The sequence below is a fragment of the Coregonus lavaretus genome, assembly GCF_964263955.1.
Source record: "Coregonus lavaretus genome assembly, contig: HAP1_SCAFFOLD_1952, whole genome shotgun sequence".
Lineage (NCBI taxonomy): Eukaryota > Metazoa > Chordata > Actinopteri > Salmoniformes > Salmonidae > Coregonus > Coregonus lavaretus.
Genome location: NW_028164779.1, coordinates 50,850 through 77,576, shown reverse-complemented (window position 1 = coordinate 77,576; position 26,727 = coordinate 50,850). Strand labels below are relative to the sequence as shown.

General features: G+C 43.3%; 2 protein-coding genes across 2 annotated transcripts; both read left to right on the top strand.

Annotated features, from left to right (window-relative positions):
* Positions 1-26,727, top strand: LOC311116641 (sterol O-acyltransferase 2-like). The gene is made up of 15 exons (XM_084191698.1): positions 1-127; positions 3,890-4,079; positions 4,241-4,287; positions 4,398-4,576; positions 5,142-5,195; positions 5,604-5,711; positions 9,719-10,001; positions 11,547-11,622; positions 15,069-15,199; positions 15,738-15,867; positions 20,485-20,582; positions 20,804-20,902; positions 23,277-23,412; positions 23,691-23,836; positions 25,497-26,727. Exons 2-15 carry the CDS (start codon positions 3,935-3,937, stop codon positions 25,569-25,571), a joined length of 1,707 nt encoding a protein of 568 aa, XP_084047824.1. The 5' UTR covers positions 1-127; positions 3,890-3,934; the 3' UTR covers positions 25,572-26,727.
* On the top strand, positions 5,734-8,888 carry LOC311116639 (uncharacterized protein; the record flags this gene model as incomplete). The annotated part of the gene is made up of 4 exons (XM_084191696.1): positions 5,734-5,742; positions 5,925-6,698; positions 6,771-7,445; positions 8,787-8,888. 4 exons carry the CDS (start codon positions 5,734-5,736, stop codon positions 8,886-8,888), a joined length of 1,560 nt encoding a protein of 519 aa, XP_084047822.1.

The following is a 26,727-nucleotide window of genomic DNA, read 5'->3' as shown; positions in this document are numbered from 1 at the left end:
GTTCACACAAACTGCCACACACACACACACACACCAGCGAGACACTCAGTGACACTGCTTCTCCCTGAGGATCACTCCCTGGAGCCTGTCTGTGTTAGAGGATACCTGAACCTGAGACCAGAACACTGTGAGTAACCTACAATGTGATTAACATTGAACCCTATGTAATGCATGTTATTTACAGTATCTATAACTATATTTATTTGGCTGTGACCCCAATGTATATTATTATTTACAGTATCTTTATATATTGCTCTGGTGGAACCCTGCTTGGGTTTTAGCTCGATCAGAGCGATCAGAGATGACCTTAGAGATCACAGAGATTAGATATGACCTTAGAGATCAGAGATGACCTCAGAGATCACAGAGATCAGAGATGACCTTAGAGATCAGAGATTGCTTTAGAGATCACAGAGATCAGAGATCAATTTACAGATCACAGAGATCAGAGATGAACTTAGAGATCAGAGATGAACATAGAGATCACAGCGATCAGAGATGACCTTAGAGATCAGAGATGAACATAGAGATCACAGAGATCACAGAGCTCATTCTATATCTGCTATGTGTGTAAAAGGTTCATATGACTGAGAAACAGGTAAACAGGTACACGGTGCTTGTTAATATAAATTGATGAATAATTTATTCATTTACAGCTCTGGTAGATAATCTAATAACATAAACCAATAACAGGATGTAGGCCTAGATGACAGAAAATCACAATATGCAGTACTATATGGTGGGGGACGGAGATGGTCAAGATCTTAGTGGTATTTGATGGAAGTTGGATTAGCTAGAATTTGATGGAAGTTGGAGTTCAACCAAAGAAGGATGGATGCTACTGTCTAACGACAAATATACCTAAATGTACTCGACTAACCGGTGCCCCCGCACATTGACTCGGTACCGGTACCCCCTGTATATAGCCTCGCTATTGTTATTTTTACTGCTGCTCTTTAATTATTTGTTAATTTTATTTCGTATTATTTTATATTGTATTTTTTTGTGATTTTTTTTGTGGTATTCTTTCTTAAAAGCGCATTGTTGGTTAAGGGCTTGTAAGTAAGCATTTCACTGTAAGGTCTACACCTGTTGTATTCGGCGCATGTGACAAATAATTTGATTTGATTTTGATTTGATTTAAAGAAGACGCAGACGATCAATGTTTCTGCTATGTGTCTTCTAGTTCTGGGAACTGGCCATTGACTCAACTCTGACAGTTCAAGCACAGAATATTCAGAGAAAGAGTTAAACATTCCGCTTCATTTAATTCCCACATGACCATAACATTGTTTCATTGCTGTGTTTTACTTCACTACATTCAATCCGCATAGCTGAAGTTAAGCTTTACAGCGGGATTTAAATGTAAAGGCAATGTTCCCGCGTTAGCGGAGACTGCATTCACGGTAAATGCTGCATATGTCGGCTCAATCGGAAAATACCTTTACATTTCTATCTCGGAATCTGTAACGCTTCAGCAATCCAGATTGAATAGAGCCCTTGGACTTTAATGTCATCAACCTTTACAATGTCATATCAGCAGATTCTGTCATTAGTTCAAAATGAAAGAACAGGGAGGGGTAGAGCAACAAATAGAGAGGAGAGAGAGAGATGGGGAGAGAGACAAATAGAGAGGAGAGAGAGAGAGAGAGAGAATTGGGGAGAGAGGGAGGGAGAGAAGGAAAACACGAAACACACAGGAGAAGATAACCTCTGGTAAACCCTTACACTGATCAAACACTACAGATAAACAAACCTGTGCCACTACTTCTAGGGGTGGGTGGCTTGTTTTTGTCCAGTGGGCCATTGGAATAACAACAAACAGGTTGTTCACCATCTCGCTCTTCAAATCAGCTTTCAAATCAGTGACAGACTGATGATTTGAAAGCTCCTGTCATCAGCATATCTTTAGACAGAGCTCATGTGCTATTTACAAATCAAACCCTTCCAAGAAGATACAGTGCAGGGAGTTAATGGGTCAATGGAATGGGAAGGATAAGGAACGCTGAGGTTACTATTGGTCATGACAGACCCTCTGTATCTTTCCCCGATAGAGACAGAAACACAGAGATAGAGAGAAGGGGGCATAAGTTAAACTGAGGTTACTATTGTTCATGACAGACCCTCTTTATCTTTCTCCCTTACTGTACTGCAGAGGCTAATCATCAGAAGACAGAGCTAATCTACGTACAAGTCCAATCCCCCATAAAGACAGTACAGACAGTATAGGGAGTCAATGGAAAGGGATAAGGAGTACAGTTGTATATTTATTTAACCTTTATTTAACTAGGCATTTTTTAAAACCTTTATTTAACGGTCCCTCTCAATTAGAGACAACCCCTTTGAATCTTTCCTCTACCATGTCTCCTCCTGTACCTTTCTCTTCCATTTCTCCTCCTGTACCATTCTCTACCATTTCTCCTCCTGTACCTTTCTCTACCATATCTCCTCCTGTACCTTTCTCTACCATGTCTCCTCCTGTACCTTTCTCTACCATGTCTCCTCCTGTACCTTTCTCTACCATGTCTCCTCCTGTACCTTTCTCTACCATGTTTCCTCCTGTACCTTTCTCTACCATATCTCCTCCTGTACCTTTCTCTACCATGTCTCCTCCTGTACCTTTCTCTACCATTTTTCCTCCTGTACCTTTCTCTACCATATCTCCTCCTGTACCTTTCTCTACCATGTCTCCTCCTGTACCTTCCTCTACCATCTCCTACTGCATGGGGTTTTCAAACTGGGGTCTGAGGCCACCTAGGGGTCCGCGGAGGCACATTTTTGGGGGGATATATTTGTTGTGGAAAAATATTGGTTTAGGATGTTTTTGGTGAAAAATAATTATTTTATGAATATCGCTAGCTACAACAGAATACCGTTGTGGATGCAATTTTTATGTCTCTACATCCAGTATGAAGGAAGTTAGAGGTAGTTTCACAAGCCAACACTTACAAGCGTTAGCGCAGTGACTGGAAGTCTACAGGAACAGTTAGCATGCTAGCTGTTCCTGTTCATCGGAATCTGGGGAAGTAGATAAATGGCTTCATTGCCAAAATGTCTAACTATCCCTTTATTATAGAGGAAATTACAATCATTGGAGCTAAATACAGGGTTTTTTTCTGCATAGAAAATTCTTAGACGGCCCGTCTAAGTGGTTGTTTTCGGGATGGAAAGACAGTTTCAGTGTCAACTTACGATCAAAACCAGACAGAAAGCATACAGAAAGTATATTGAACTATATATATATATATACTGTATATTTTTTTTATAATACCTTCTTTGAGAACTAACAATCAAATAAAAGATAAACAGTCCCAAAAAAATTACAACATTTTTAAAAAGGCATTCAGAGCACATGCCAATTAGCTGTAAAACTGCAAAATGGTCTCTCAGCTCCATGCCAAATTAGCACACCCCCACCCAAAAAAAATTCGCAGCTCAATGGGAAAATGTGTAGAATAGCTTTACAACAGCAGAAGAAATTCCGCTGCCAAGATACCTTTCTAGCTAATAGACTATGTTCGAGCTTACACTTCCTCGTCCAATGAACAGTGAGGAGGTCAAAATAATGAAACTGTCTACAAAATCTATTCATTTTAAAACGTTGATTACTGCAGCATAGAACTGCTAGATAGAATCCCATAGGACGTTTCGCTGTACCTTCAAAAAGACAGCCAACGTCTCTTCCTGGTTATTTGTGCTTTAGATAAGTGCTATAACGTTTTATTTTCACACGATCCGGGGCTACAAGTACAAGGGTGTTTATATGTGTGTATTGCGCTTTAAAAGCTACAGAGATTATAGTCAACGGGTCTGTAGACGTGCTGTCTTCATCCATAGAAATCTTCTATTCTATTCTAGTTCTACTTCATTCTATGTCTTTCTCCTTCAGGTTCCTCCAGCAGAACCCCTCCCTTCATCTGGACCCGGAGGTGCCATGGCAGACCTAGAAACAGACAGCAACAGACTTGGAGGCACAATGGCCACAGAGACAGCCACCAGATTGGTGCACCGAAACATGAATAACACCAAGGCTGTGGAGGGCAACAGCGCTCTCTCCAGTGGAGAGGTCACTAACCATGGTGAGGAGTTAGTCGACACAGAGCAATAACAGAAGCAACAAAATATCCTCCACATCATCATCATCATCCTCATCCTCATCACAGATTGATCATATCCTGTATGTAATAGATATGACAGCAGGCTAGCTACCATAACTGATGTTGTTTATTTCTGTGTGCAGTGGAGAAGCATGCTGAGGATTTGATACGGTGGAAGAAGCATGTGGAGGTATGTACCCTGATGTCTCTATTGCACCTGGATGTCACTTACCAAGCAAAGCAAAGTACGCTGTCTATATGTGCCAACTTATGGTATGTGTGTGTGTGTGCCCTGTGCAGCGAGTGAAGAGTGAGGTGATGGATCAGATGCAGGGGCAGCTCAGTGATCTGCTAGACAAGGCCCTGACTGAATCTGTCCAGACATTCACACAGAACGGGAACCATGGCAACAACCATGTCAACAACAACCATGTCACCAGGGACGGGACAGTCACCACCACTAACAACAACCCGCACAGGTTAGGACCTATGGCTTTGATAATACTATACTATACTGTACTGTACTGTACTATACTATACTATACTATACTATACTGTACTGTACTGTACTATTCTGTACTATACTATACTGTACTGTACTGTACTGTACTGTACTGTACTATACTATACTGTACTGTACTGTACTATTCTGTACTGTACTATACTATACTATACTATACTATAATATACTGTACTGTACTATTCTGTACTATACTATACTATACTATACTGTACTGTACTGTACTGTACTATACTATACTGTACTATACTATACTGTACTGTACTGTACTATTCTGTACTGTACTATAATGTAGTGTACTATACTATACTATACTATACTATACTGTAGTGTACTGTACTATACTATATGTATGACAACACCCAGTCTAGGACCTATGTGCGAGGTAGGGCCCAGTCTTTCCTGGTCAAGAGATGATCGGTAAAAACACCCTAGCTACTGTTTGGTTGTGGTGTAGATGTTTGTGTGAAAGTGAATTGCTGTCTATCTTCTCATGCTGATTTCTACTTCTGTATTCATTTCAGAACCCACACGGAAAAGGATGGAAAAGTATTTATGGACAGACGGTCCATTCTAGAGTTAGTTCATTTTATTTAGTTGTGTGTGGGAGTGGTCTTAAACTGAACCTGATCCATTAGATGTATTGTATGTATTGTATGTATTTATTTACATCACGTATTTACATATTAATCAACTTAACCTTGTCATTGTGGATTAGTTTATTGTACCTAGAGTTTAAGCTTACCTAGAGTGTGTACATACACAACTGAATAAATCCTTTTAAATGCTTGCGCTATCATGCAACATCATTGGATCATGCCGACGTGTCCTGTGGACAGACAGTACATCCTCTCTAGTGGAATGTGTATAAAACATTAATTTCATGTCTAGTGTTTGTTTGTTTGAGCTGTTTGAGATGAACCCCATCAGAATAATGTACTACTGTATATGATAGATAGATGAATCATGTGTGTTTTCCTCCACAGTGAGCTGTTTGAGATCAACCACATTCGGACCATCTACCACATGTTCATCTCCGTGCTCTTCCTGTTCATCATCAGTACACTGACTGTGGACTACATCGACCAGGGCAGGTGTGTGTGTGGAAATGACGTCATGCTGCTTGCTTAGCGAGTAGCGCTTCCTCCTGATTCGACTGACGCTGAGGCTTGAACACAGGACCGGTGCTTTGCACACGTGACCGCCCTCCCGAAGCGTTTTAACAGTCACGTCACGCAAAAAGCTAGCTATTCGGTTGCGCAATCGGGGACACATCAGACTAAGGAGTAAGTTTCACACATCCCCAGGTGCTACAGGTGCTACAGGTGTTAGAGGTGCTACAGGTGTTAGAGGTGCTACAGGTGTTAGAGGTGCTACAGGTGTTACAGGTGTTACAGGTGTTAGAGGTGCTACAGGTGTTACAGGTGTTAGAGGTGCTACAGGTGTTACAGGTGTTACAGGTGTTAGAGGTGCTACAGGTGTTAGAGGTGCTACAGGTGTTACAGGTGTTACAGGTGTTAGAGGTGCTACAGGTGTTACAGGTGTTAGAGGTGCTACAGGTGTTACAGGTGCTACAGGTGTTAGAGGTGCTACAGGTGTTAGAGGTGCTACAGGTGTTACAGGTGCTACAGGTGTTAGAGGTGCTACAGGTGTTACAGGTGTTACAGGTGCTACAGGTGTTAGAGGTGTTACAGGTGCTACAGGTGTTACAGGTGTTAGAGGTGTTACAGGTGTTAGAGGTGTTACAGGTGTTAGAGGTGTTACAGGTGCTACAGGTGTTACAGGTGTTAGAGGTGTTACAGGTGTTAGAGGTGTTACAGGTGTTACAGGTGCTACAGGTGCTACAGGTGTTAGAGGTGCTACAGGTGTTACAGGTGTTACAGGTGTTAGAGGTGTTACAGGTGTTACAGGTGTTAGAGGTGCTACAGGTGTTACAGGTGCTACAGGTGCTACAGGTGTTACAGGTGTTACAGGTGTTAGAGGTGCTACAGGTGTTACAGGTGTTACAGGTGCTACAGGTGTTACAGGTGCTACAGGTGTTACAGGTGCTACAGGTGTTACAGGTGTTACAGGTGTTACAGGTGCTACAGGTGTTACAGGTGCTACAGGTGTTACAGGTGTTAAATGTGTTAGAGGTGCTACAGGTGCTACAGGTGTTACAGGTGTTAGAGGTGCTACAGGTGTTACAGGTGTTACAGGTGCTACAGGTGTTACAGGTGCTACAGGTGTTACAGGTGTTAAATGTGTTAGAGGTGCTACAGGTGCTACAGGTGTTACAGGTGTTACAGGTGCTACAGGTGTTACAGGTGTTACAGGTATTACAGGTGTTACAGGTGCTACAGGTGTTACAGGTGTTACAGGTGTTAAATGTGTTAGAGGTGCTACAGGTGATACAGGTGTTACAGGTGTTAGAGGTGCTACAGGTGTTACAGGTGTTACAGGTGTTAGAGGTGCTACAGGTGTTACAGGTGCTACAGGTGCTACAGGTGCTACAGGTGTTACAGGTGTTACAGGTGATACAGGTGTTACAGGTGCTACAGGTGTTACAGGTGCTACAGGTGTTACAGGTGTTACAGGTGTTACAGGTGTTAAATGTGTTAGAGGTGCTACAGGTGCTACAGGTGTTACAGGTGCTACAGGTGTTACAGGTGTTACAGGTGTTAGAGGTGCTACAGGTGCTACAGGTGTTACAGGTGCTACAGGTGCTACAGGTGCTACAGGTGTTACAGGTGTTACAGGTGCTACAGGTGTTACAGGTGCTACAGGTGTTACAGGTGCTACAGGTGTTACAGGTGTTACAGGTGTTAAATGTGTTAGAGGTGCTACAGGTGATACAGGGGTTACAGGGGTTACAGGTGTTACAGGTGTTACAGGTGCTACAGGTGTTACAGGTGTTACAGGTGCTACAGGTGTTACAGGTGCTACAGGTGTTACAGGTGTTAAATGTGTTAGAGGTGCTACAGGTGCTACAGGTGTTACAGGTGCTACAGGTGTTACAGGTGTTACAGGTGTTAGAGGTGCTACAGGTGCTACAGGTGTTACAGGTGCTACAGGTGCTACAGGTGCTACAGGTGTTACAGGTGTTACAGGTGCTACAGGTGTTACAGGTGCTACAGGTGTTACAGGTGCTACAGGTGTTACAGGTGTTACAGGTGTTAAATGTGTTAGAGGTGCTACAGGTGCTACAGGGGTTACAGGTGTTACAGGTGTTACAGGTGTTACAGGTGTTACAGGTGTACAGTGTAAATTGTTACAGGTGCTACAGGTGTTACAGGTGTTACAGGTGTTACAGGTGCTACAGGTGTACAGGTGTTACAGGTGTTACAGGTGTTACAGGTGTTACAGATGCTACAGGTGTTACAGGTGTTACAGGTGCTACAGGTGTACAGGTGTTACAGGTGTTACAGGTGCTACAGGTGCTACAGGTGTTACAGGTGCTACAGGTGTTACAGGTGCTACAGGTGTTACAGGTGCTACAGGTGTTAGAGGGTGCTACAGGTGTTACAGGGAGTGGTTACAGGTGTTACAGGGGTGCTACAGGTGTTACAGTGCTACAGTGTTACAGGTGCTACAGGTGTTACAGGTGTTACAGGTGCTACAGTTTGGGTACAGGTGTTAGAGTGCTACAGGTGTTACAGAGGTGCTAGCAGGTGTACTTTTACCCCCGGCTACAGGTGTTACAGGTGTTACAGGTGTTAGAGGTGCTACAGGTGTTACAGGTGCTACAGGTGTTACAGGTGTTACAGGTGGTACAGGTGTTACAGGTGCTACAGGTGTTAGAGGTGCTACAGGTGTTAGAGGTGCTACAGGTGTTACAGGTGCTACAGGTGTTACAGGTGTTACAGGTGGTACAGGTGTTACAGGTGCTACAGGTGTTACAGGTGGTACAGGTGTTACAGGTGCTACAGGTGTTAGAGGTGCTACAGGTGTTACAGGTGCTACAGGTGTTACAGGTGTTACAGGTGTTACATGTGTTACAGGTAATACAGGTGTTAGAGGTGCTACAGGTGTTACAGGTGTTACAGGTGTTACAGGTGCTACAGGTGTTACAGGTGTTACAAGTGTTACAGGTGCTACAGGTGTTACAGGTGTTACAGGTGTTACATGTGTTACAGGTGCTACAGGTGCTACAGGTGTTACAGGTGTTACAGGTGTTACTTGTGTTACAGGTGTTACAGGTGTTAAATGTGTTAGAGGTGCTACAGGTGTTACAGGTGTTACAGGTGTTACAGGTGCTACAGATTAGAGCCAAGTCCCTGGGTATGGATTAGAGCCAAGGGCCTGGGTACAGATTAGAGCCAAGTCCCTGGGTACAGATTAGAGCCAAGTCCCTGGGTACGGATTAGAGCCAAGTCCCTGGGTATGGATTAGAGCCAAGGGCCTGGGTACAGATTAGAGCCAAGTCCCTGGGTACGGATTAGAGCCAAGGGCCTGGGTACGGATTAGAGCCAAAGGCGTCCGCATACATAGGTTCGGTTTGCTCCTAGCAGAACTCGGCTATGCGAAGCGACCATCTGTGATCGCATACTCCCTAAAGACCTTCGCTTGAAAAACAGCAATATTACTGTTGTTTGTCCCTCTTGAGCCACTGTAGCAACAACATAGCCAGAAACACTTCCTCAAAATAGTCCAAATTAATCTAAGATAAATCAAGAAATCTGTCAATAGTTTTTACGTTTTTTTACCGAGGAGGTCTTAGTCTTGCAATTTTACATCTAGCTAAGATGTTTGCTGCAGTATTTCTCAAGTAAGAAAATGTGCATAAAAAAAATCAAACTTGGCATCTCTCGTGGAATGACAAAAAACACTTAATGTTCCCACTCCTACTAGGAGTAGTACTGTTGACCAATCACTGACAAACGGGCGTAGACTTCGACTACCGAACTTCGACTTGCCTCAAGAAAAAAAATGTTGTGCACAAACAGCCGGGAAAAAACCTGCCAAAGACCAAAACTAACAAAAAAACGTCACTACATTGTGTCTTGATATATGCGCAAACTGTTTCAACTGGGAAGCATATGGTAAGCTTAAGAGTTTACTCAGGTTTTTGAAGCATCCATTCTATTATATTTGCATATATTCTATTCAATTCTATCCCCAGGCTGGTGCTGGAGTTTGACCTGTTGTCCTATGCTTTTGGGAAGCTACATACTGTAGCTTGGTCCTGGCTGTTGATGTTCAGCTACACGTTGGCCGTGCCCTACTATGCCCTGGCTCTCTGGGGGGCTCTCTACCACCGCAGCCCACTACAGGTGGTACTGTCGGTGGGCGCTGGGCTGGTGCTCTCCGCCATGCAGACCGCTGTACTGGGGGTATTCCCTATATACGTGGTCTTTAACTACCAGCTGCCTCCAGCCTCACGATTCATCATCATACTAGAACAGGTATGGATCATATTTTGTTTTATTGTATAGTAAAGTCACCAGTATGAAATACAGAATTACTAGAAGAGGTATGGATGGATCTGTGTACCTACAGTGGTGTGTGGTGGAGATCTGTCTGATAGTGGTGTGTGGTGGAGATCTGTCTGATAGTGGTGTGTGGTGGAGATCTGTCTGATAGTGGTGTGTGGTGGAGATCTGTCTGATAGTGGTGTGTGGTGGAGATCTGTCTGATAGTGGTGTGTGGTGGAGATCTGTCTGATAGTGGTGTGTGGTGGAGATCTGTCTGATAGTGGTGTGTGGTGGAGATCTGTCTGATAGTGGTGTGTGGTGGAGATCTGTCTGATAGTGGTGTGTGGTGGAGATCTGTCTGATAGTGGTGTGTGGTGGGGATCTGTCTGATAGTGGTGTGTGGTGGAGATCTGTCTGATAGTGGAAAGTTGAGTAAATAAGTAAAGACAATGATGAATATAGACACGAGGAAACAACTTAAAACAAGTAACAACAATATCTCATATTATATGAGTAAAAGTAGAGAACTGGCACATGCTTTTTGAGGCACTGCTGCTTGATGTGGCAGTGTTTGTATTTATCTGGATTGGACACGTCCCATCGCTGCTTGATGTGGCAGTGTTTATATTTCTCTGGACTGGACACGTCCCATCGCTGCTTGATGTGGCAGTGTTTGTATTTATCTGGACTGGACACGTCCCATCGCTGCTTGATGTGGCAGTGTTTATATTTCTCTGGATTGGACACGTCCCATCGCTGCTTGATGTGGCAGTGTTTGTATTTATCTGGACTGGACACGTCCCATCGCTGCTTGATGTGGCAGTGTTTGTATTTCTCTGGATTGGACACGTCCCATCGCTGCTTGATGTGGCAGTGTTTGTATTTCTCTGGACTGGACACGTCCCATCGCTGCTTGATGTGGCAGTGTTTGTATTTATCTGGATTGGACACGTCCCATCGCTGCTTGATGTGGCAGTGTTTATATTTCTCTGGATTGGACACGTCCCATCTCTGCTCTGCTCCTCTTATCTCCACACTGACACTGTCAAAAAAAAAAGGTTGCTTAATAATTCAGCTGGATGACTAGCTTGGTAATTTGTTATCTTTTTTTATAGAGCACTTTATAGAATTGGCAGGAGAATATATGAGACTTTGGATGCAGCAACCAGACCTGGGTTCAAATACTATTTTAAATCATTTCAAAGACTTTAGCTGAACTGGATTGAGCTTAAGTGGTGCAAAGGAACCAATAGAATAGTTAAAAAAGAGCAAACCTTGCCCATCTGACACTCCAGGCAGACTAAAGCAAAGGCTAAAAGTATTTGAAAGATTTCAAAAACTATTTGAACCCAGGTCTGGCAGTAACTCTCTCAAGGACAATTCTCTTCCAATTGCTTGATTTCTCTAAGGGTGTGGAGGTTAATGTGACAAGTTACAGTTATTCATTGGTCATAATGTCCTTGATTAGTTTTATTGCCATAGTTGGCTCCGTTTTCCTTTTATAATGTTTACATGTTGTCTCTCTCCCCTGTTCAGATCCGTTTCCTGATGAAAAGCTACTCTTTCATCCGAGAGAACGTCCCAGTCGTCCTAAAACACAAGACAAAGGAAGGTAATGTAGTGTAATATAATATAATTTAGGTAATGACACAGAAACTACCACCCAATGACGATTTAATTTCTATTTGAGTCATTCAGTGCATTCAACTGACCATGATGAGTTAAATTGTCATTATAGTGTCAGTGACACTGTACAGTCATCATGTACCAATACCTCAAGACCTTGTCTGAAGTGTTTATTGAGGTGACATATAGAACCTCAGAACCTTGTCTAAAGTTATGTTTATAGAGGTGACATATAGAACCTCAGAACCTTGTCTAAAGTGTTTATAGAGGTGACATATAGAACCTCAGAACCTTGTCTAAAGTGTTTATAGAGGTGACATATAGAACCTCAGAACCTTGTCTAAGGTTATGTTTATAGAGGTGACATATAGAACCTCAGAACCTTGTCTAAAGTTATGTTTATAGAGGTGACATATAGAACCTCAGAACCTTGTCTAAAGTTATGTTTATAGAGGTGACATATAGAACCTCAGAACCTTGTCTAAAGTTATGTTTATAGAGGTGACATATAGAACATCAGAACCGTGTCTAAAGTTATGTTTATAGAGGTGACATATAGAACCTCAGAACCTTGTCTAAAGTTATGTTTATAGAGGTGACATATAGAACCTCAGAACCTTGTCTAAAGTTATGTTTATAGAGGTGACATATAGAACCTCAGAACCTTGTCTAAAGTTATGTTTATAGAGGTGACATATAGAACCTCAGAACCTTGTCTAAAGTTATGTTTATAGAGGTGACATATAGAACATCAGAACCGTGTCTAAAGTTATGTTTATAGAGGTGACATATAGAACCTCTAAACCTTGTCTAAAGTTATGTTTATAGAGGTGACATATAGAACCTCAGAACCGTGTCTAAAGTTATGTTTATAGAGGTGACATATAGAACCTCAGAACCTTGTCTAAAGTTATGTTTATAGAGGTGACATATAGAACCTCAGAACCTTGTCTAAAGTTATGTTTATAGAGGTGACATATAGAACCTCAGAACCTTGTCTAAAGTTATGTTTATAGAGGTGACATATAGAACCTCAGAACCTTGTCTAAAGTTATGTTTATAGAGGTGACATATAGAACCTCAGAACCTTGTCTAAAGTTATGTTTATAGAGGTGACATATAGAACCTCAGAACCTTGTCTAAAGTTATGTTTATAGAGGTGACATATAGAACATCAGAACCGTGTCTAAAGTTATGTTTATAGAGGTGACATATAGAACCTCTAAACATTGTCTAAAGTTATGTTTATAGAGGTGACATATAGAACCTCAGAACCGTGTCTAAAGTTATGTTTATAGAGGTGACAAATAGAACCTCAGAACCTTGTCTAAAGTTGTGTTTATAGAGGTGACATATAGAACCTCAGAACCTTGTCTAAAGTTATGTTTATAGAGGTGACATATAGAACCTCAGAACCTTGTCTAAAGTTATGTTTATAGAGGTGACATATAGAACCTCAGAACCTTGTCTAAAGTGTTTATAGAGGTGACATATAGAACCTCAGAACCTTGTCTAAAGTTATGTTTATAGAGGTGACATATAGAACCTCAGAACCTTGTCTAAAGTTATGTTTATAGAGGTGACATATAGAACCTCAGAACCTTGTCTAAAGTTATGTTTATAGAGGTGACATATAGAACCTCAGAACCTTGTCTAAAGTTATGTTTATAGAGGTGACATATAGAACCTCAGAACCTTGTCTAAAGTTATGTTTATAGAGGTGACATATACAGTACTAGTCAAAAGTTCGGACACACCTATTCATTCAAGGGTTTTTCTTTATTTTTTTTTACAATTTTCTACCTTGTAGAATAATAGTGAAAACATCAAAACTATGAAATAACACATATGGAATCATGTAGTAACCAAAAAAGTGTTAAAAACATCAAAATATATTTTAGATTTTTCAAAGTAGCCACCCTTTGCCTTGATGACAGCTTTGCACACTCTTGGCATTATCTCAACCAGCTTCACCTGGAATGCTTTTCCAACAGTCTTGAAGGTGTTCCCACATATGCTGAGCACTTGCTGGCTGCTTTTCCTTCACTGTGCGGTCCAACTCATCCCAAACCATCTCAATTGGGTTGAGGTCGGGTGATTGTGGAGGCCAGGTCATCTGATGCAGCACTCCATCACTCTCCTTCTTGGTAAAATATCCCTTACACACCCTGGAGGTGTGTTGGGTCATTGTCCTGTTGAAAAACAAATGATAGTCCCACTAAGCCCAAACCAGATGGGATGGCATATCACTGCAGAATGCTGTGGTAGCCGTGCTGGTTAAGTGTGCCTTGAATTCTAAATAAATCACAGACAGTGTCACCAGCAAAGCACCCCCACACCATCACACCTCCTCCTCCATGCTTCACGGTGGGAACTACACATGCGTAGATCCTCCGTTCACCGACACTGCGTCTCATAAAGACACGGCGGTTGGAACCAAAAATCTCCAATTTGGACTCCAGACCAAAGGACAGATTTCCACCGGTCTAATGTCAATTTCTCGTGTTTCTTGGCCCAAGCAAGTCTCTTCTTATTATTGGTGTCCTTTAGTAGTGGTTTCTTTGCAGCAATTTGACCATGAAGGCCTGATTCACTCAGTCTCATCTGAACAGTTGATGTTGAGATGTGTCTGTTACTTGAACTCTGTGAAGCATTTATTTGGGCTGCAATTTATGAGGCTGGTAACTCTAATGAACTTATCCTTTGCAGCAGAGGTAACTCTGGGTCTTCCTTTCCTGTGCCAGTTTCATCATAGCGCTTGATGATTTTTGTGACTGCACTTGAAGAAACTTTCAAAGTTCTTGAAATGTTCCGTATTGACTGACCTTCATGTCTTAAAGTAATGATGGACTGTCATTTCTCTTTGCTTATTTGAGCTGTTCTTGCCATAATATGGACTTGGTCTTTTACCAAATAGGGCTATCTTACCACCCCTACCTTGTCACAACACAACTGATTGGCTCAAATGCATTAATAAGGAAAGGAATTCCACAAATGAACTTTTAACAAGGCACACCTGTTAATTGAAATGCATTCCAGGTGACTACCTCATGAAGCTGGTTGAGAGAATGCCAAGCGTGTGCAAAGCTGTCATCAAGGCAAAGGGTGGCTAGTTAAAGAATCTCAAATATAGAATATATTTTGATTTGTTTAACACTTTTTTGGTTACTACATGATTCCATATGTGTTTGATGTCTTCACTACCATTCTACAATGTAGAAAATAGTAAAAATTAAGAAAAACCATTGAATGAGTAGGTGTATCCAAACCTTTGACTGGAACCGTACAGTAGAACCTTAGGGCCAGGATTATTTCCTGACCATGTGGCCTGACCAAGATAAACTAGGCCCTATATTGATATGACATCACTGATATATGACATCACCTCAATAGACAATACTGCTTGACTAATGACATCATTGTGTTTCTCAGGAGAGGGTCCCAGGTTCCCAACGTTCTCCAGCTACCTCTATTTCCTTTTCGCTCCCACCCTCATCTATAGAGAGTCTTACCCCAGAAACCCACACATTAGATGGAACTATGTTGGCATAACCTTCGCTAAGGTACGCTATTTTTCTACTTTTAATCTTAATGATAGATTGTCTGCATTATTAACCAAATAGCGCTGCAGATATACACTTCCTGTTTTAGGCTATTTTAAAATAATCAGTGAACATATTCACCCTAATAATAAATAGTTGATTGGATTTTATACTGTAAAGTGTTTTTCCAGAGCCCAAATTGCTTTATATATTAAGGGAGAGACTCCCATTATATGCCCTCTGTTGGTAGAGGTGTTGAATGCAGCCTGTGGCTCAGTATTGTTCCAGGAGCAGGTCATTGACCTACCATTAGAGTTCAGGTCTCCAAGGTATGCTATAGTTTAACTGTTATCTTTCATCTCATCAGTATGTACAGTATGTTATTGTATATACTGTGTCCCATTTATTGTCTTTATGATTCTGAACTCTGGACAGATTCCTCTGCCATGGTTAGCCATGGGAATTTGGCAAGACTGCACAAAACAGATCTGGTACCAGGCTTGCCATGGCTGACTTTTCCATTTACCCTCAACCTGTATCCCTCCCGTCCTTCACACAGATTCTGGGCTCGCTGTTCTATGGTTACTTTATCCTGGTGAGACTGTGCATCCCTGTCTTCATGAATGACAGCAACACGCCTTTCAGCACCAGAACACTGGTCCTAGCCCTTTTCCATGCTACACTTCCAGGTAATTCATCAGTCAAATGTATATATAAAGCCACATCAGCAGTAGAATGTATTCTAACTGGGAGGTATGAACTGTAGTGCCCTTATGGTATTTGCACTTTTTTACCTTTATTTAAGGAGGAAAGACCTCATCCAATGTGAACGAATCAGGTTGTAGACCCAGAATGTACTAGACAGAAGGCTTACTGACACAGTTCTAGTTTGTTAGGTTAGAGGTTGAAGGTCAAAGTTTGTTTTTCCAGGTCAAACCTAAATGTATTTGTCACATGCTTCGTGAACAACAGGTCTAGACTAACGGTGAAATATTTACCGACAATGCAGAGAGAAAGAACATAGATAAATAATAGAAAGGTTAAACACTTATTAATAAAAGTGATAATAAACACACAGTGAGTAACGATAACTTGGCTATATACACGGGGTACCAGTACCGAGTCCATGTGCAGGGGTACGAGGTCATTGAGGTAGATATGTACATATAACTAGGAATATAGTGACAGATATTAAACAGCAGCAGCAGAGTATATGATGAGTCAAAATAATTAGTGCAAAAAGGGTCAATGCAGATAGTTAAATAGTTAACCAAATAGCTAGCCTGACTACATTTTACATTTTAGTCATTTAGCAGAAGCTCTTATCCAGAGTGACTTACAGTTAGTGAGTGCATACATTTTCATACTGGCCTCCCGTGGGAATCGAACCCACAACCCTGGCGTTGCAAGCGTCATGCTCTACCAACTGAGCAACACGGGGGGAACTATTTAGCAGTCTTATGGCTTGGGGGTAGAAGCTGTTCAGGGTCCTGTTGCTTCCAGACTTGGTGCATCGGTACCACTTGCCGTGCAGTAGCAGAGAGAACCGTCTATGACTTGGGTTACTGGAGTCTTTGACAACTTTTAGGGCCTTCTTCTGACACCGCCTGGTATTGAGGTCCTGGATGGCAGGGAGCTCGTCCCCAGTGATGTACTGGGCCGTACGCATTACCCTCTGTAGCACCTTGTGGTCGGATGCCAAGCAGTTGCCATATCAAGCGGTGATGCAGCCAGTCAAGATGCTCTCAATGGTGCAGCTGTAGAACTTTTTGAGGATCTGAGGACCCATGCCAAATCTTTTCAGCCTCCTGAGGTGGAAGAGGCGTTATCGTGCCCGGACCTTAGTGATGTGGACCCAGAGGAACTTGAATCTCTCGACCCGCTCCACTACAACCCCGTCGATGTGAATGGGGCCGTGCTCGGCCCTCTGTTTCCTGTTGTCCATGATCAGCTCCTTTGTCTTGCTGACGTTGAGGGAGAGGTTGTTTTCATGGCACCACACTGCCAGGTCTCTGATCTCCTCCTTATAGGCTGTCTCATTGTCGTTGGTGATCAGGCCTACCGCTGTCATGTCGTTGGCAAACGTAATGATGGTGTTGGAGTCGTGCCTGGCCAAGCAGTTGTGGGTGAACAGGGAGTACAGGAGGGGACTAAGCACACACCCCTGAGGGGCCCCCGTGTTGAGGGTCAGCGAGGCGGATGTGTTGTTGCCTACCCTCGCCACCTGGGGGCGGCCCATCAGGAAGTCCAGGATCCAGTTGCAGAAGGAGGTGTTCAGTCCCAGGGTCCTTAGCGTAGTAATAAGCTTTGTGGGCACTATGGTGTTGAACGCTGAGCTTTAGTCAATGAACAGCATTCTCACATAGGTGTTTCTCTTGTCCAGGTGGGACAGGGCAGTGTGGAGTGCAATTGGTATTGCGTCATCTGTGGATCCAGTGTTTGGGATGATGGTGTTGATGTGAGCCATAACCAGCCTTTCAAAGTATTTAATGGCTACAGATGTGAGTGGTATGAGGCGATAGTCATTTAGACAGGTTACCTTGGTGTTCATGGGCAGAGGGACTATGGTGGTCTGCTTGAAACATCTAGGTATTGCAGACTGGGTCAGGGAGAGGTTGAAAATGTCAGTGCATGCTCTGAGTACGCGTCCTGGTAATCCGTCTGGCCCTGCGGCCTTGTGAATGTTAACCTGTTTAAAGGTCTTACTCACATCGGCTACGGAGAGCGTGAACAGCTGGTGCTCTCATGCATGGTTCAGTGTTGCTTGCCTCGACGCTAGCATAGAAGGCATTTCGTTTGTCTGGTAGACTTGCATCACTGGGCAGCTCGCGGCTGGGTTTCCCTTTGTAATCCATTATAGTTTGCAAGCCCTGCCACATCCGACGAGTGTCATAGCCGGTGTAGTAGGATTCGATATTAGTCCTGTATTGACACTTTGCCTGTTTGATGGTCGTCAGAGGGCGCAGCAGGATTTCTTATAAGCGTCCAGATTAGTTTCCCGCTCCTTGAAAGTGGCAGCTCTAGCCTTTAGCTCAGTGCGGATGTTGCCTGTAATCCATGGCTTCTGGTCGGGACATGTACGTACGGGTCACTGTCGGGATGATGCTGTCGATGCACTTATTAACGAAGTCGGTGACTGATGAGGTAAACTCCTCAATGCCATCGGATGAATCCCAGAACATATTCCAGTCTGTGCTAGCAAAACAGTCCTGTAGCTTACCATCCGCTTCATCAGACCACTTCCGTATTGAGCGCGTCACTGGTACTTCCTGTTTGAGTTTTTGCTCGTAAGCAGGAATCAGGAGGATAGAAGTATGGTCAGATTTGCAAAATGGAGGGCGAGGGAGAGCTTTCTATGTGTTTCTGTGTGGAGTAAAGATGATCTAGAGTTGTTTCGCCTCTAGTTGCACAGGGGGACATGCTAGTAGAAATTAGGTAAAAGGGATTTCAGTATTTCTGCATTAAAATCACTGGCAACTAGGAGCGCCACTTCTGGATGAGCATTTTTTTTTGTTTGCTTATGGCCATATATAGCTCGTTGATTGTGGTCTTAGTGCCAGGATCGGTCTGCGGTGGCAAATAGACAGCTACAAACACGATAGATTAAAACTCTCTTGGTAGATAGTATGGTCTACAGCTTATCATGAGGTATTCTAACTCAGGCGAGCAGAACCTTGGATATTCGAGATCGAGCACCAGCTGTTGTTAACAAAGAGACACACACCTCCCCCCTTGAGTTTACCCGACGCTGCCGTTCTGTCCTGCCGATGCATAGAAAAACCAGCTAGATGTAAATTATCCATGTCCTTGTTCAGCCACGACTCAGAGAAACATAGGATATTACAGTTCTTCAGGTCCCGTTGATAGGATAGTCTCGAATGAAGCTCGTCCAGTTTTTTTCTCCAGTGATTGTACTTTCGCCAGTAGAATGGAGGCTAGAGGCGGTTGTACTTGCCAACGTAGTTTCGTCAGGGTCTTCTATTACACCGCCTTTTTCTTTTTAGAGTCTCTGGGATTAGGGCCTGGTCCGGGGTGAGTCTCTGGGATTAGGGCCTGGTCCGGGGTGGGTCTCTGGGATTAGGGCCTGGTCCGGGGTGAGTCTCTGGGATTAGGGCCTGGTCCGGGGTGAGTCTCTGGGATTAGGGCCTGGTCCGGGTTGAGTCTCTGGGATTAGGGCCTGGTCCGGGGTGTGTCTCTGGGATTAGGGCCTGGTCCGGGGTGAGTCTCTGGGATTAGGGCCTGGTCCGGGGTGTGTCTCTGGGATTAGGGCCTGGTCCGGGGTGAGTCTCTGGGATTAGGGCCTGGTCCGGGGTGAGTCTCTGGGATTAGGGCCTGGTCCGGGGTGAGTCTCTGGGATTAGGGCCTGGTCCGGGGTGAGTCTCTGGGATTAGGGCCTGGTCCGGGGTGAGTCTCTGGGATTAGGGCCTGGTCCGGGGTGAGTCTCTGGGATTAGGGCCTGGTCCGGGGTGAGTCTCTGGGATTAGGGCCTGGTCCGGGGTGAGTCTCTGGGATTAGGGCCTGGTCCGGGGTGAGTCTCTGGGATTAGGGCCTGGTCTGGTGTGAGCAGTATGTCCTGCGCCTCCGACTCGTTGAAGTAGACATTTTCATCCTAATCTCCCCATCCTCCCTCTCCCCATCCTCCCTCTCCCCCATCCTCCCTCTCCCCCATCCTCCCTCTCCCCCATCCTCCCTCTCCCCCTTCTCCTCCCTCTCTCCCCCCTCCTCTCCCCCACTGTTCTGATGTCCAGAAGCTCTTTTCGGTAATAGGATCATCAGCGCAAAAAAACCACACAAAATAGCAGAATTGTTCAGGAGCCCGTAAAACAGCTGCTATACATTGATCATATAGATCTACAGGTGATCCATTTACTATGAATGACAGGGAGGGTGTCTCCCAGAGAGATAAAACACTGTTCTATATCTATGATGTCTCCAGTCTATTCCCTAATATGTGATAGGAGCTAGCATTACAATGAGATAACAGCACAATGCAAATAGCATTAATACAACCTCTGAGTTTATGGCTGTGTTGTGACCTGATGTGTCAGTAGGTTGTCGTGTTTCTTACTGTGAGGTAAGTAGACAAGTCAGATCAATTGTTGGGTTACTTGAGTGCGTTCTGATAGGGGGTGGTAAATCTCTTTCTTTCTCTCCCCCTCCTCTCCCCATCCTCCCTCTCCCCCTTCTTCTCCCTCTCTCCCCCCTCTTCTGCCTCTCTCCCCCTCTTCTCCCCATCCTCCCTCTCCCCCATCCTCCCTCTCCCCCTTCTTCTCCCTCTCTCCCCCCTCTTCTCCCTCTCCTCCCAGGTATGTTGATGCTACTGCTGGCGTTCTATGCCTTCCTCCACTGCTGGCTAAATGCCTTCGCCGAGATGCTACGCTTTGCAGACAGGATGTTCTATAAGGTATAACTTATTGTTTTCACACACTCTCACACACACACACACACACACATACACACAAACACAAACACACACACAGGCACACACACACACAAATAGTCTACATGTAATACCTCTGTAAGACACTGTTTATTGGTTATAATCAGACCAATCGTGTCGAAAAAAAGGTGTTTAAAATGGCGTAGAACCAAATAAAAAAAATTTTTCATTAATTTGTTCTGCAGGACTGGTGGAACTCGACGTCGTTTGCCAATTACTACAGGACCTGGAACGTGGTGGTTCATGACTGGCTTTACTACTACGGATACAGAGATTTTCTCTGGGTAACTATCTCCCTAAATCTCTCCCTAAACATAGCCCCAAATCTCATACAGACCCACTGTAGCCAAGTTCCTGGGTTAGCGTCAAAAACAGAATATTCAAGAGATAAAAAAAATCCAGAGATGAAATGGGATTGACCGTCCACAACCCTGTTAAACCCTGCTTGTAAAAAAGAGCTGACCTACTCTAACACTTAAAAGGCTTAAAAAAAAACGAGAACTGTGATGAAAAGGTTCAAAATGACTTAAAACTGCAGAGCAAATAAAGCCATTGGCAGTATAAACATCACCTTGCTTGGAGAACTCCCCAGATACAGTTGCCACACATGTTAAAAAGACATGTCCCTTCAATTAGGTAAAAGCATGTGCAACTGTGTCAAAATGAACAACCAATGAGCAATGGTGGAAAAAGTACCCAATTGTCATACTTGAGTAAAAGTAAAGATACCTTAATAGAAAATGACTCACGCAAAAGTGAAAGTCACCCAATAAAATACTGCTTGAGTAAAAGTCTAAAAGTATTTGGTTTTAAATATACTTAAGTGTCAAAAGTAAATGTAATTGCAAAAATATACATTAGTATCAAAAGTAAAAGTATATAAATAATTTCAAATTGCTTATATTAAGCAAACCAGACGGCACAATTTTCTTGTTTTTGTTAATTTACGGATAGCCAGGGGCACACTCCAAAACTCAGACATCATTTATAAACTATGCATTTGTGTTTAGTGAGTCCACCAGATCAGAGGCAGTAGGGATGACCAGGGATGTTCTCTTGATAAGTGCATGAATTTGACAATTTTCCTGTCCTGCTAAGCATTCAAAATGTAATGAGTACTTTTGGGTGTCAGGAAAAATGTATGAAGTAAAAAGCGCATTATTTTCTTTAGGAATGTAGTGAATCAAAAGTAAAAGTTGTAAAAAATATAAATAGTAAAGTAAAGTACACCCCAAAAAACTACTTAAGTAGTACTTTAAAGTATTTTTACTTAAGTACTTTACAAGACTCCCAATGAGAACACAGTAGCAATTACAAGACAATTAGCAGTTGGGTGTGTGCAATTGGAAATTAGCGCAGGCACAGATGATCCACTTTAGGTATTGACCAGATACTCTAGTGGCCGCTCTAAAAAATGAAAATAAATGTTTAAAAAAATTGAAGGCAGTCGGGAGAAGGCAAGATCAGGTGGGACCATTCTAGCCAATGAGAGGGCAGATACGTGTGTAAACGTATCTCTCACGTCACCCCACTCCTCCGTACACTCCACTGGCTTCCAGTTGAAGCTCGCATCTGCTACAAGACCATGGTGCTTGCCTACGGAGCTGTGAGGGGAACGGCACCTCCTTACCTTCAGGCTCTGATCAGTCCCTACACCCAAACAAGGGCATTGCGTTCTTCCACCTCTGGCCTGCTGGTCCCCCTACCTCTGCGGAAGCACAATTCCCGCTCAGCCCAATCAAAACTGTTCGCTGCTCTGGCACCCCAATGGTGAAACAAGCTCCCTCACGACGCCAGGACAGCGGAGTCACTGACCACCTTCCGGAGACACTTGAAACCCTACCTCTTTAAGGAATACCTGGGATAGTATAAAAGTAATCCTTCTACCCCCCACCCCCACAAAAAATACAAAAATAAATAAGGTTTTAATTAAGGATAGGGTTAGACATAAGGTTAGCAGTGTGGTTAAGGTTAGGATTAGGCATAAGGTTAGCAGTGTGGTTAAGGTTAGGTTTAAAATCACATTTTAAGAAGATACATTGTAGAAATAGACGGGGTTTATGAATTTGTGGCTGTGGTAACTAGTGGCGATTAGGCACACCTCCGATATAAAGTGTTTTTTCTCAACGTTGCCGGGATGTCACGTGTCCTACTTTCATGTATATCAGTACACTCGATTCAACCTAATCATTACGAAACTTCTAAATAAGCCACGTGTAGCAAATAAGCCATTAAATGTTTTGTTAACCAAATTCGACACTCATTGACCTCCATATAAAAACTCCTCACCAAAAAAACACCACCTGCTGGAGAAGTCAGATGGGCCCAGTTATCCCTCTTGCTTCACCTCCTCCTCTCTGGCGCAGGCCATGGAATCTTTGAATGGAATGGCAAATTAACAGAAATACAAAGACATTACGTGACTTGCCTCACAGTTAAATAAGTTACTTTAAAATGAGTCTGTACAAGTGAAGGCTTTTTATATGGACGGACAATGTGTCTCAAACGGCACCCTATTTCCTACATCCTGCACTACTTTTTATAAAGGGAATATGGTGTGATTTAGGACACAGGCAGTGTCATGTTCATTGTGTATGTCCACTCATCCCTGTGACCCTGTCTAACCCCTAACCTTTGACCTCTAACCCCCGACTGTAGCTGTCCAGGAGGAAGTTCCGTACGGCGGCCATGTTGTCAGTGTTCGCCGTGTCGGCCTTGGTCCATGAATATGTCTTCACCCTGGGCTTCGGATTCTTCTACCCCGTAATGTTCTGTCTCTTCGCTTTCTTCGGAGGTGAGCCACACACACACACACACACAACACACACACAAACACATGCACGCACACACACACACGTTCTGCCTCTGCACTGTCATCAGAAGTGATCCAGAGCCATAGACTATATGGGACAGTTTCCCGGACACAGATTAAGTCTACTCCCTTTAATATGCCTTCAAGAATACCTCTGTGATTATACACTGTACCTGCTCATTATTTGTTTTGACAACAGAAAATGGTTTGAGTCTCTCTCTCTCTCTCTCTCTCTCTCTCTCTCTCTCTCTCTCTCTCAGTGGCATTCAACTTCACTCTGAACGACAAGAGGCAGAGTCCTGTGTGGAACATCTTGATGTGGACCTGTCTGTTCATTGGCCAAGGGGTCATGGTGTGTCTGTACTGCCAGGAGTGGTACGCCCAGATACACTGTCCTCGCACTGGGGTAGGTATCACCCACAGACAAACATTATATACCATACATACATGTTTACATATATTACGCTGGGTTACGTATCACAGTTAATTGTGATCAGTTCCTCTTGCTGCAGGATTAGAAAACACTGCAGTACCCAGTACAACGTTATGACAGCACTGCAACACTGCAGTACCCAGTACAACGTTATGACAGCACTGCAACACTGCAGTACCCAGTACAACGTTATGACAGCACTGCAACACTGCAGTACCCAGTACAACGTTATGACAGCACTGCAACACTGCAGTACCCAGTACAACGTTATGACAGCACTGCAACACTGCAGTACCCAGTACAACGTTATGACAGTGCTGTCAGTCCTCGTAAACCACATTAATCTGACTGTGGCACAAATACACAAATCTCTGTTTCAGTCTCTCTCTGTTTCAGTCTCTCTCTGTTTCAGTCTCAGTCTCTCTCTGTCCTCATCACTTTCACACTAGTCTCACATGCAAGCAAACACCCACACACACACACACACACACACACACACACACACACACACACACACACACACACACACACACACACACACACACACACACCAACAGGTCACACGTGTTAGCGTGTGGACATGGATTCTTTCGAAAGTCTGAAGATGGGGTCGTGACAGGGGATTACCATCATTAATTCACCAGATGTGGGGTCCTTGGGTTGGTATGCCAGATGGTCAGATACTTCTTACAGCACAGCACTGTACTCCGTTAAGGCTCAGCACCCAACTAAGGCACGCTCCAAAGCCACTGGGACTTCAGTCGCAGTGTCACACAATGGTTTACAGACAAATACATGAATCTAAAAATAGAAACAGAGCTGTAAAAATATATAAAAAAACTGACAAACTGCAGGGATATGAAGTTAATTGTTACACTCGTCTCCCGAGTGGCGCAGTGGTCTAAGGCACTGGCTGTGCCACTAGAGATCCTGGTTCGAATCCAGGCTCTGCTGTAGCCGGCCGCAACCGGGAGACCAATGGGGCGGCGCACAATTGGCCCAGCGTCGTCCAGGGTAGGGGAGGGAATGGCCGGCAGGGAGGTAGCTCAGTTGGTAGAGCATGGTGTTTGCAACGCCAGGGTTGTGGGTTTGATTCCCACGGGGGGCCAGTATGAAAAAATAAAAAAGAATAATGTATGCACTAACTGTAAGTCGCTCTGGATAAGAGCGTCTGCTAAATGACGTAAATGTAAACAACAGGCTGTCGGAGATTAGAACCCTTTCCTGCAGTCAAATGACCTCATGGGTGGAATGTTATTCATATATTTTTTCTAATTTCAGAATGAATACACTTTTTTTTCTTTTTTTTACAGCAAAAAATCTGATGTTTCTATGTCAAACGGTTTTGTTATAATTCTGTCTTCTGTGATGTATGTAAAGTGTAATATTGGGATGCAAACTCATAATTGAATACATTTCAACTCTATATCTGACATGGTACAGGTGTCTTCTTTTTTTAAAGCCTATAACCATGTGTGTGAGGTGTATACTTTAGTTTCAGAGTAAATTTGTTAAAGACTACCAAGAAACACTGCAGTAAATTAAAACCACAAAAACAGTTACAGTGCTTTACAAACAGGTGACAATGCTTTTCTAAAACGGTGTGTGTATGTGTGTGATCTCTCCCAAACAGGCTAGCTTCTGGGAGTTGGTGACACCAAGATCCTGGTCCTGCAGTAACCAGGAGACGGCAGGAGGCGGCAGGTAGCTTAGTGGTTAAGAGGCGTTGTGCCAGTAACCGAAAGGTCGCTGGTTCTAATCCCCGAGCCAACTAGGTGAAAAATCTGTCGATGTGCCCTTGAGCAAGGCACTTAACCCTAATTGCTCATGTAAGTCGCTCTGGATAAGAGCGTCTGCTAAATGACTAAAATGTAATGTAAATGTAGCCAGGTCTGAGACCACACCATGGAACCGACCTGCTTAATCCATGGATTGAGACATGGGGCTGTGTCTCAAATAGTAATCCCAGCTGTTCAACCCTCCACTTTGAACTTGGTGTCAAGGGGGGGGTCGTCAAACCCAGCTGTCAACCTTGCCTTTGATCCTTGGCTAAAACAGAGGCCTTTTGAGAGTGTGATTCGTTGATAGAATCCTGGAAGGAAACAATATCTAATGTGGAATATAAACAGAGGCTGTAGTAGTAGTAGTAGAAGATGTGTGTGTACTGCATGGATGGAACATGTTATGTATGGATTGTGTATCTATGGATGTGTTTAACTATACTTGTGGGGACCAGAAGTCCCCACAAGAATAGTAAACAAACAAACATTTGACCAAATGGGGACATTTTTTGTTGGTCCCCACAAGGTCAAATGCTATTTCTAAGGGGGTTTATGGTTAAGGTTAGAATTAGTGTTAGGGTTAGAATGAGGTTAAGGTTAGGGTTAGGAGCTAGGGTTAGTTTTAGGGTTAGGAGCTAGGGTTAGGTTTAGGGTAAGAGTTAAGGTTCGGTTTTCGGGTTAAGGTTAGGGTAAGGGTTAGGGAAAATAGGATTTTGAATGGGACTGAATTGTGTCCCCCCACAAGGTCAGTTATACAAGACTGTGTGAACTGAAATGGCATGGGCAGCATTCTGTATTATTTAGGTGTCAAGACTTCCAAGCCAAGGAACGCAATTTTTAACAAATTGTAATGTTCTATTGTTTAAATTCGGACATTCTCCACTGAGTTTTATTGTTTTGTAAATTCAAGATAATTTGTCAATTGTGAAGACATTTGTAAATTAATGCAAAACAAAATCATATCACATTTGCAAACGTATGCTTCAAATGTTTGATTTTCTTTATTACGATACTGTATTAACACTTTTTTTTGTTTTTACACTTTCTAAAGACGTCTCAATAAAATATGGTTATAGATATGAA

Bases quoted from the DNA above. Each gene is read 5' to 3' on its own strand.
- LOC311116641 (XM_084191698.1), top strand. From the start codon at position 3,935: ATGGCAGACCTAGAAACAGACAGCAACAGACTTGGAGGCACAATGGCC. The intron at 20,583-20,803 runs GTATAACTTATT...TTTGTTCTGCAG, and splicing joins CAGACAGGATGTTCTATAAG to GACTGGTGGAACTCGACGTC. The intron at 23,837-25,496 runs GTAGGTATCACC...TCTCCCAAACAG, and splicing joins TACACTGTCCTCGCACTGGG to GCTAGCTTCTGGGAGTTGGT.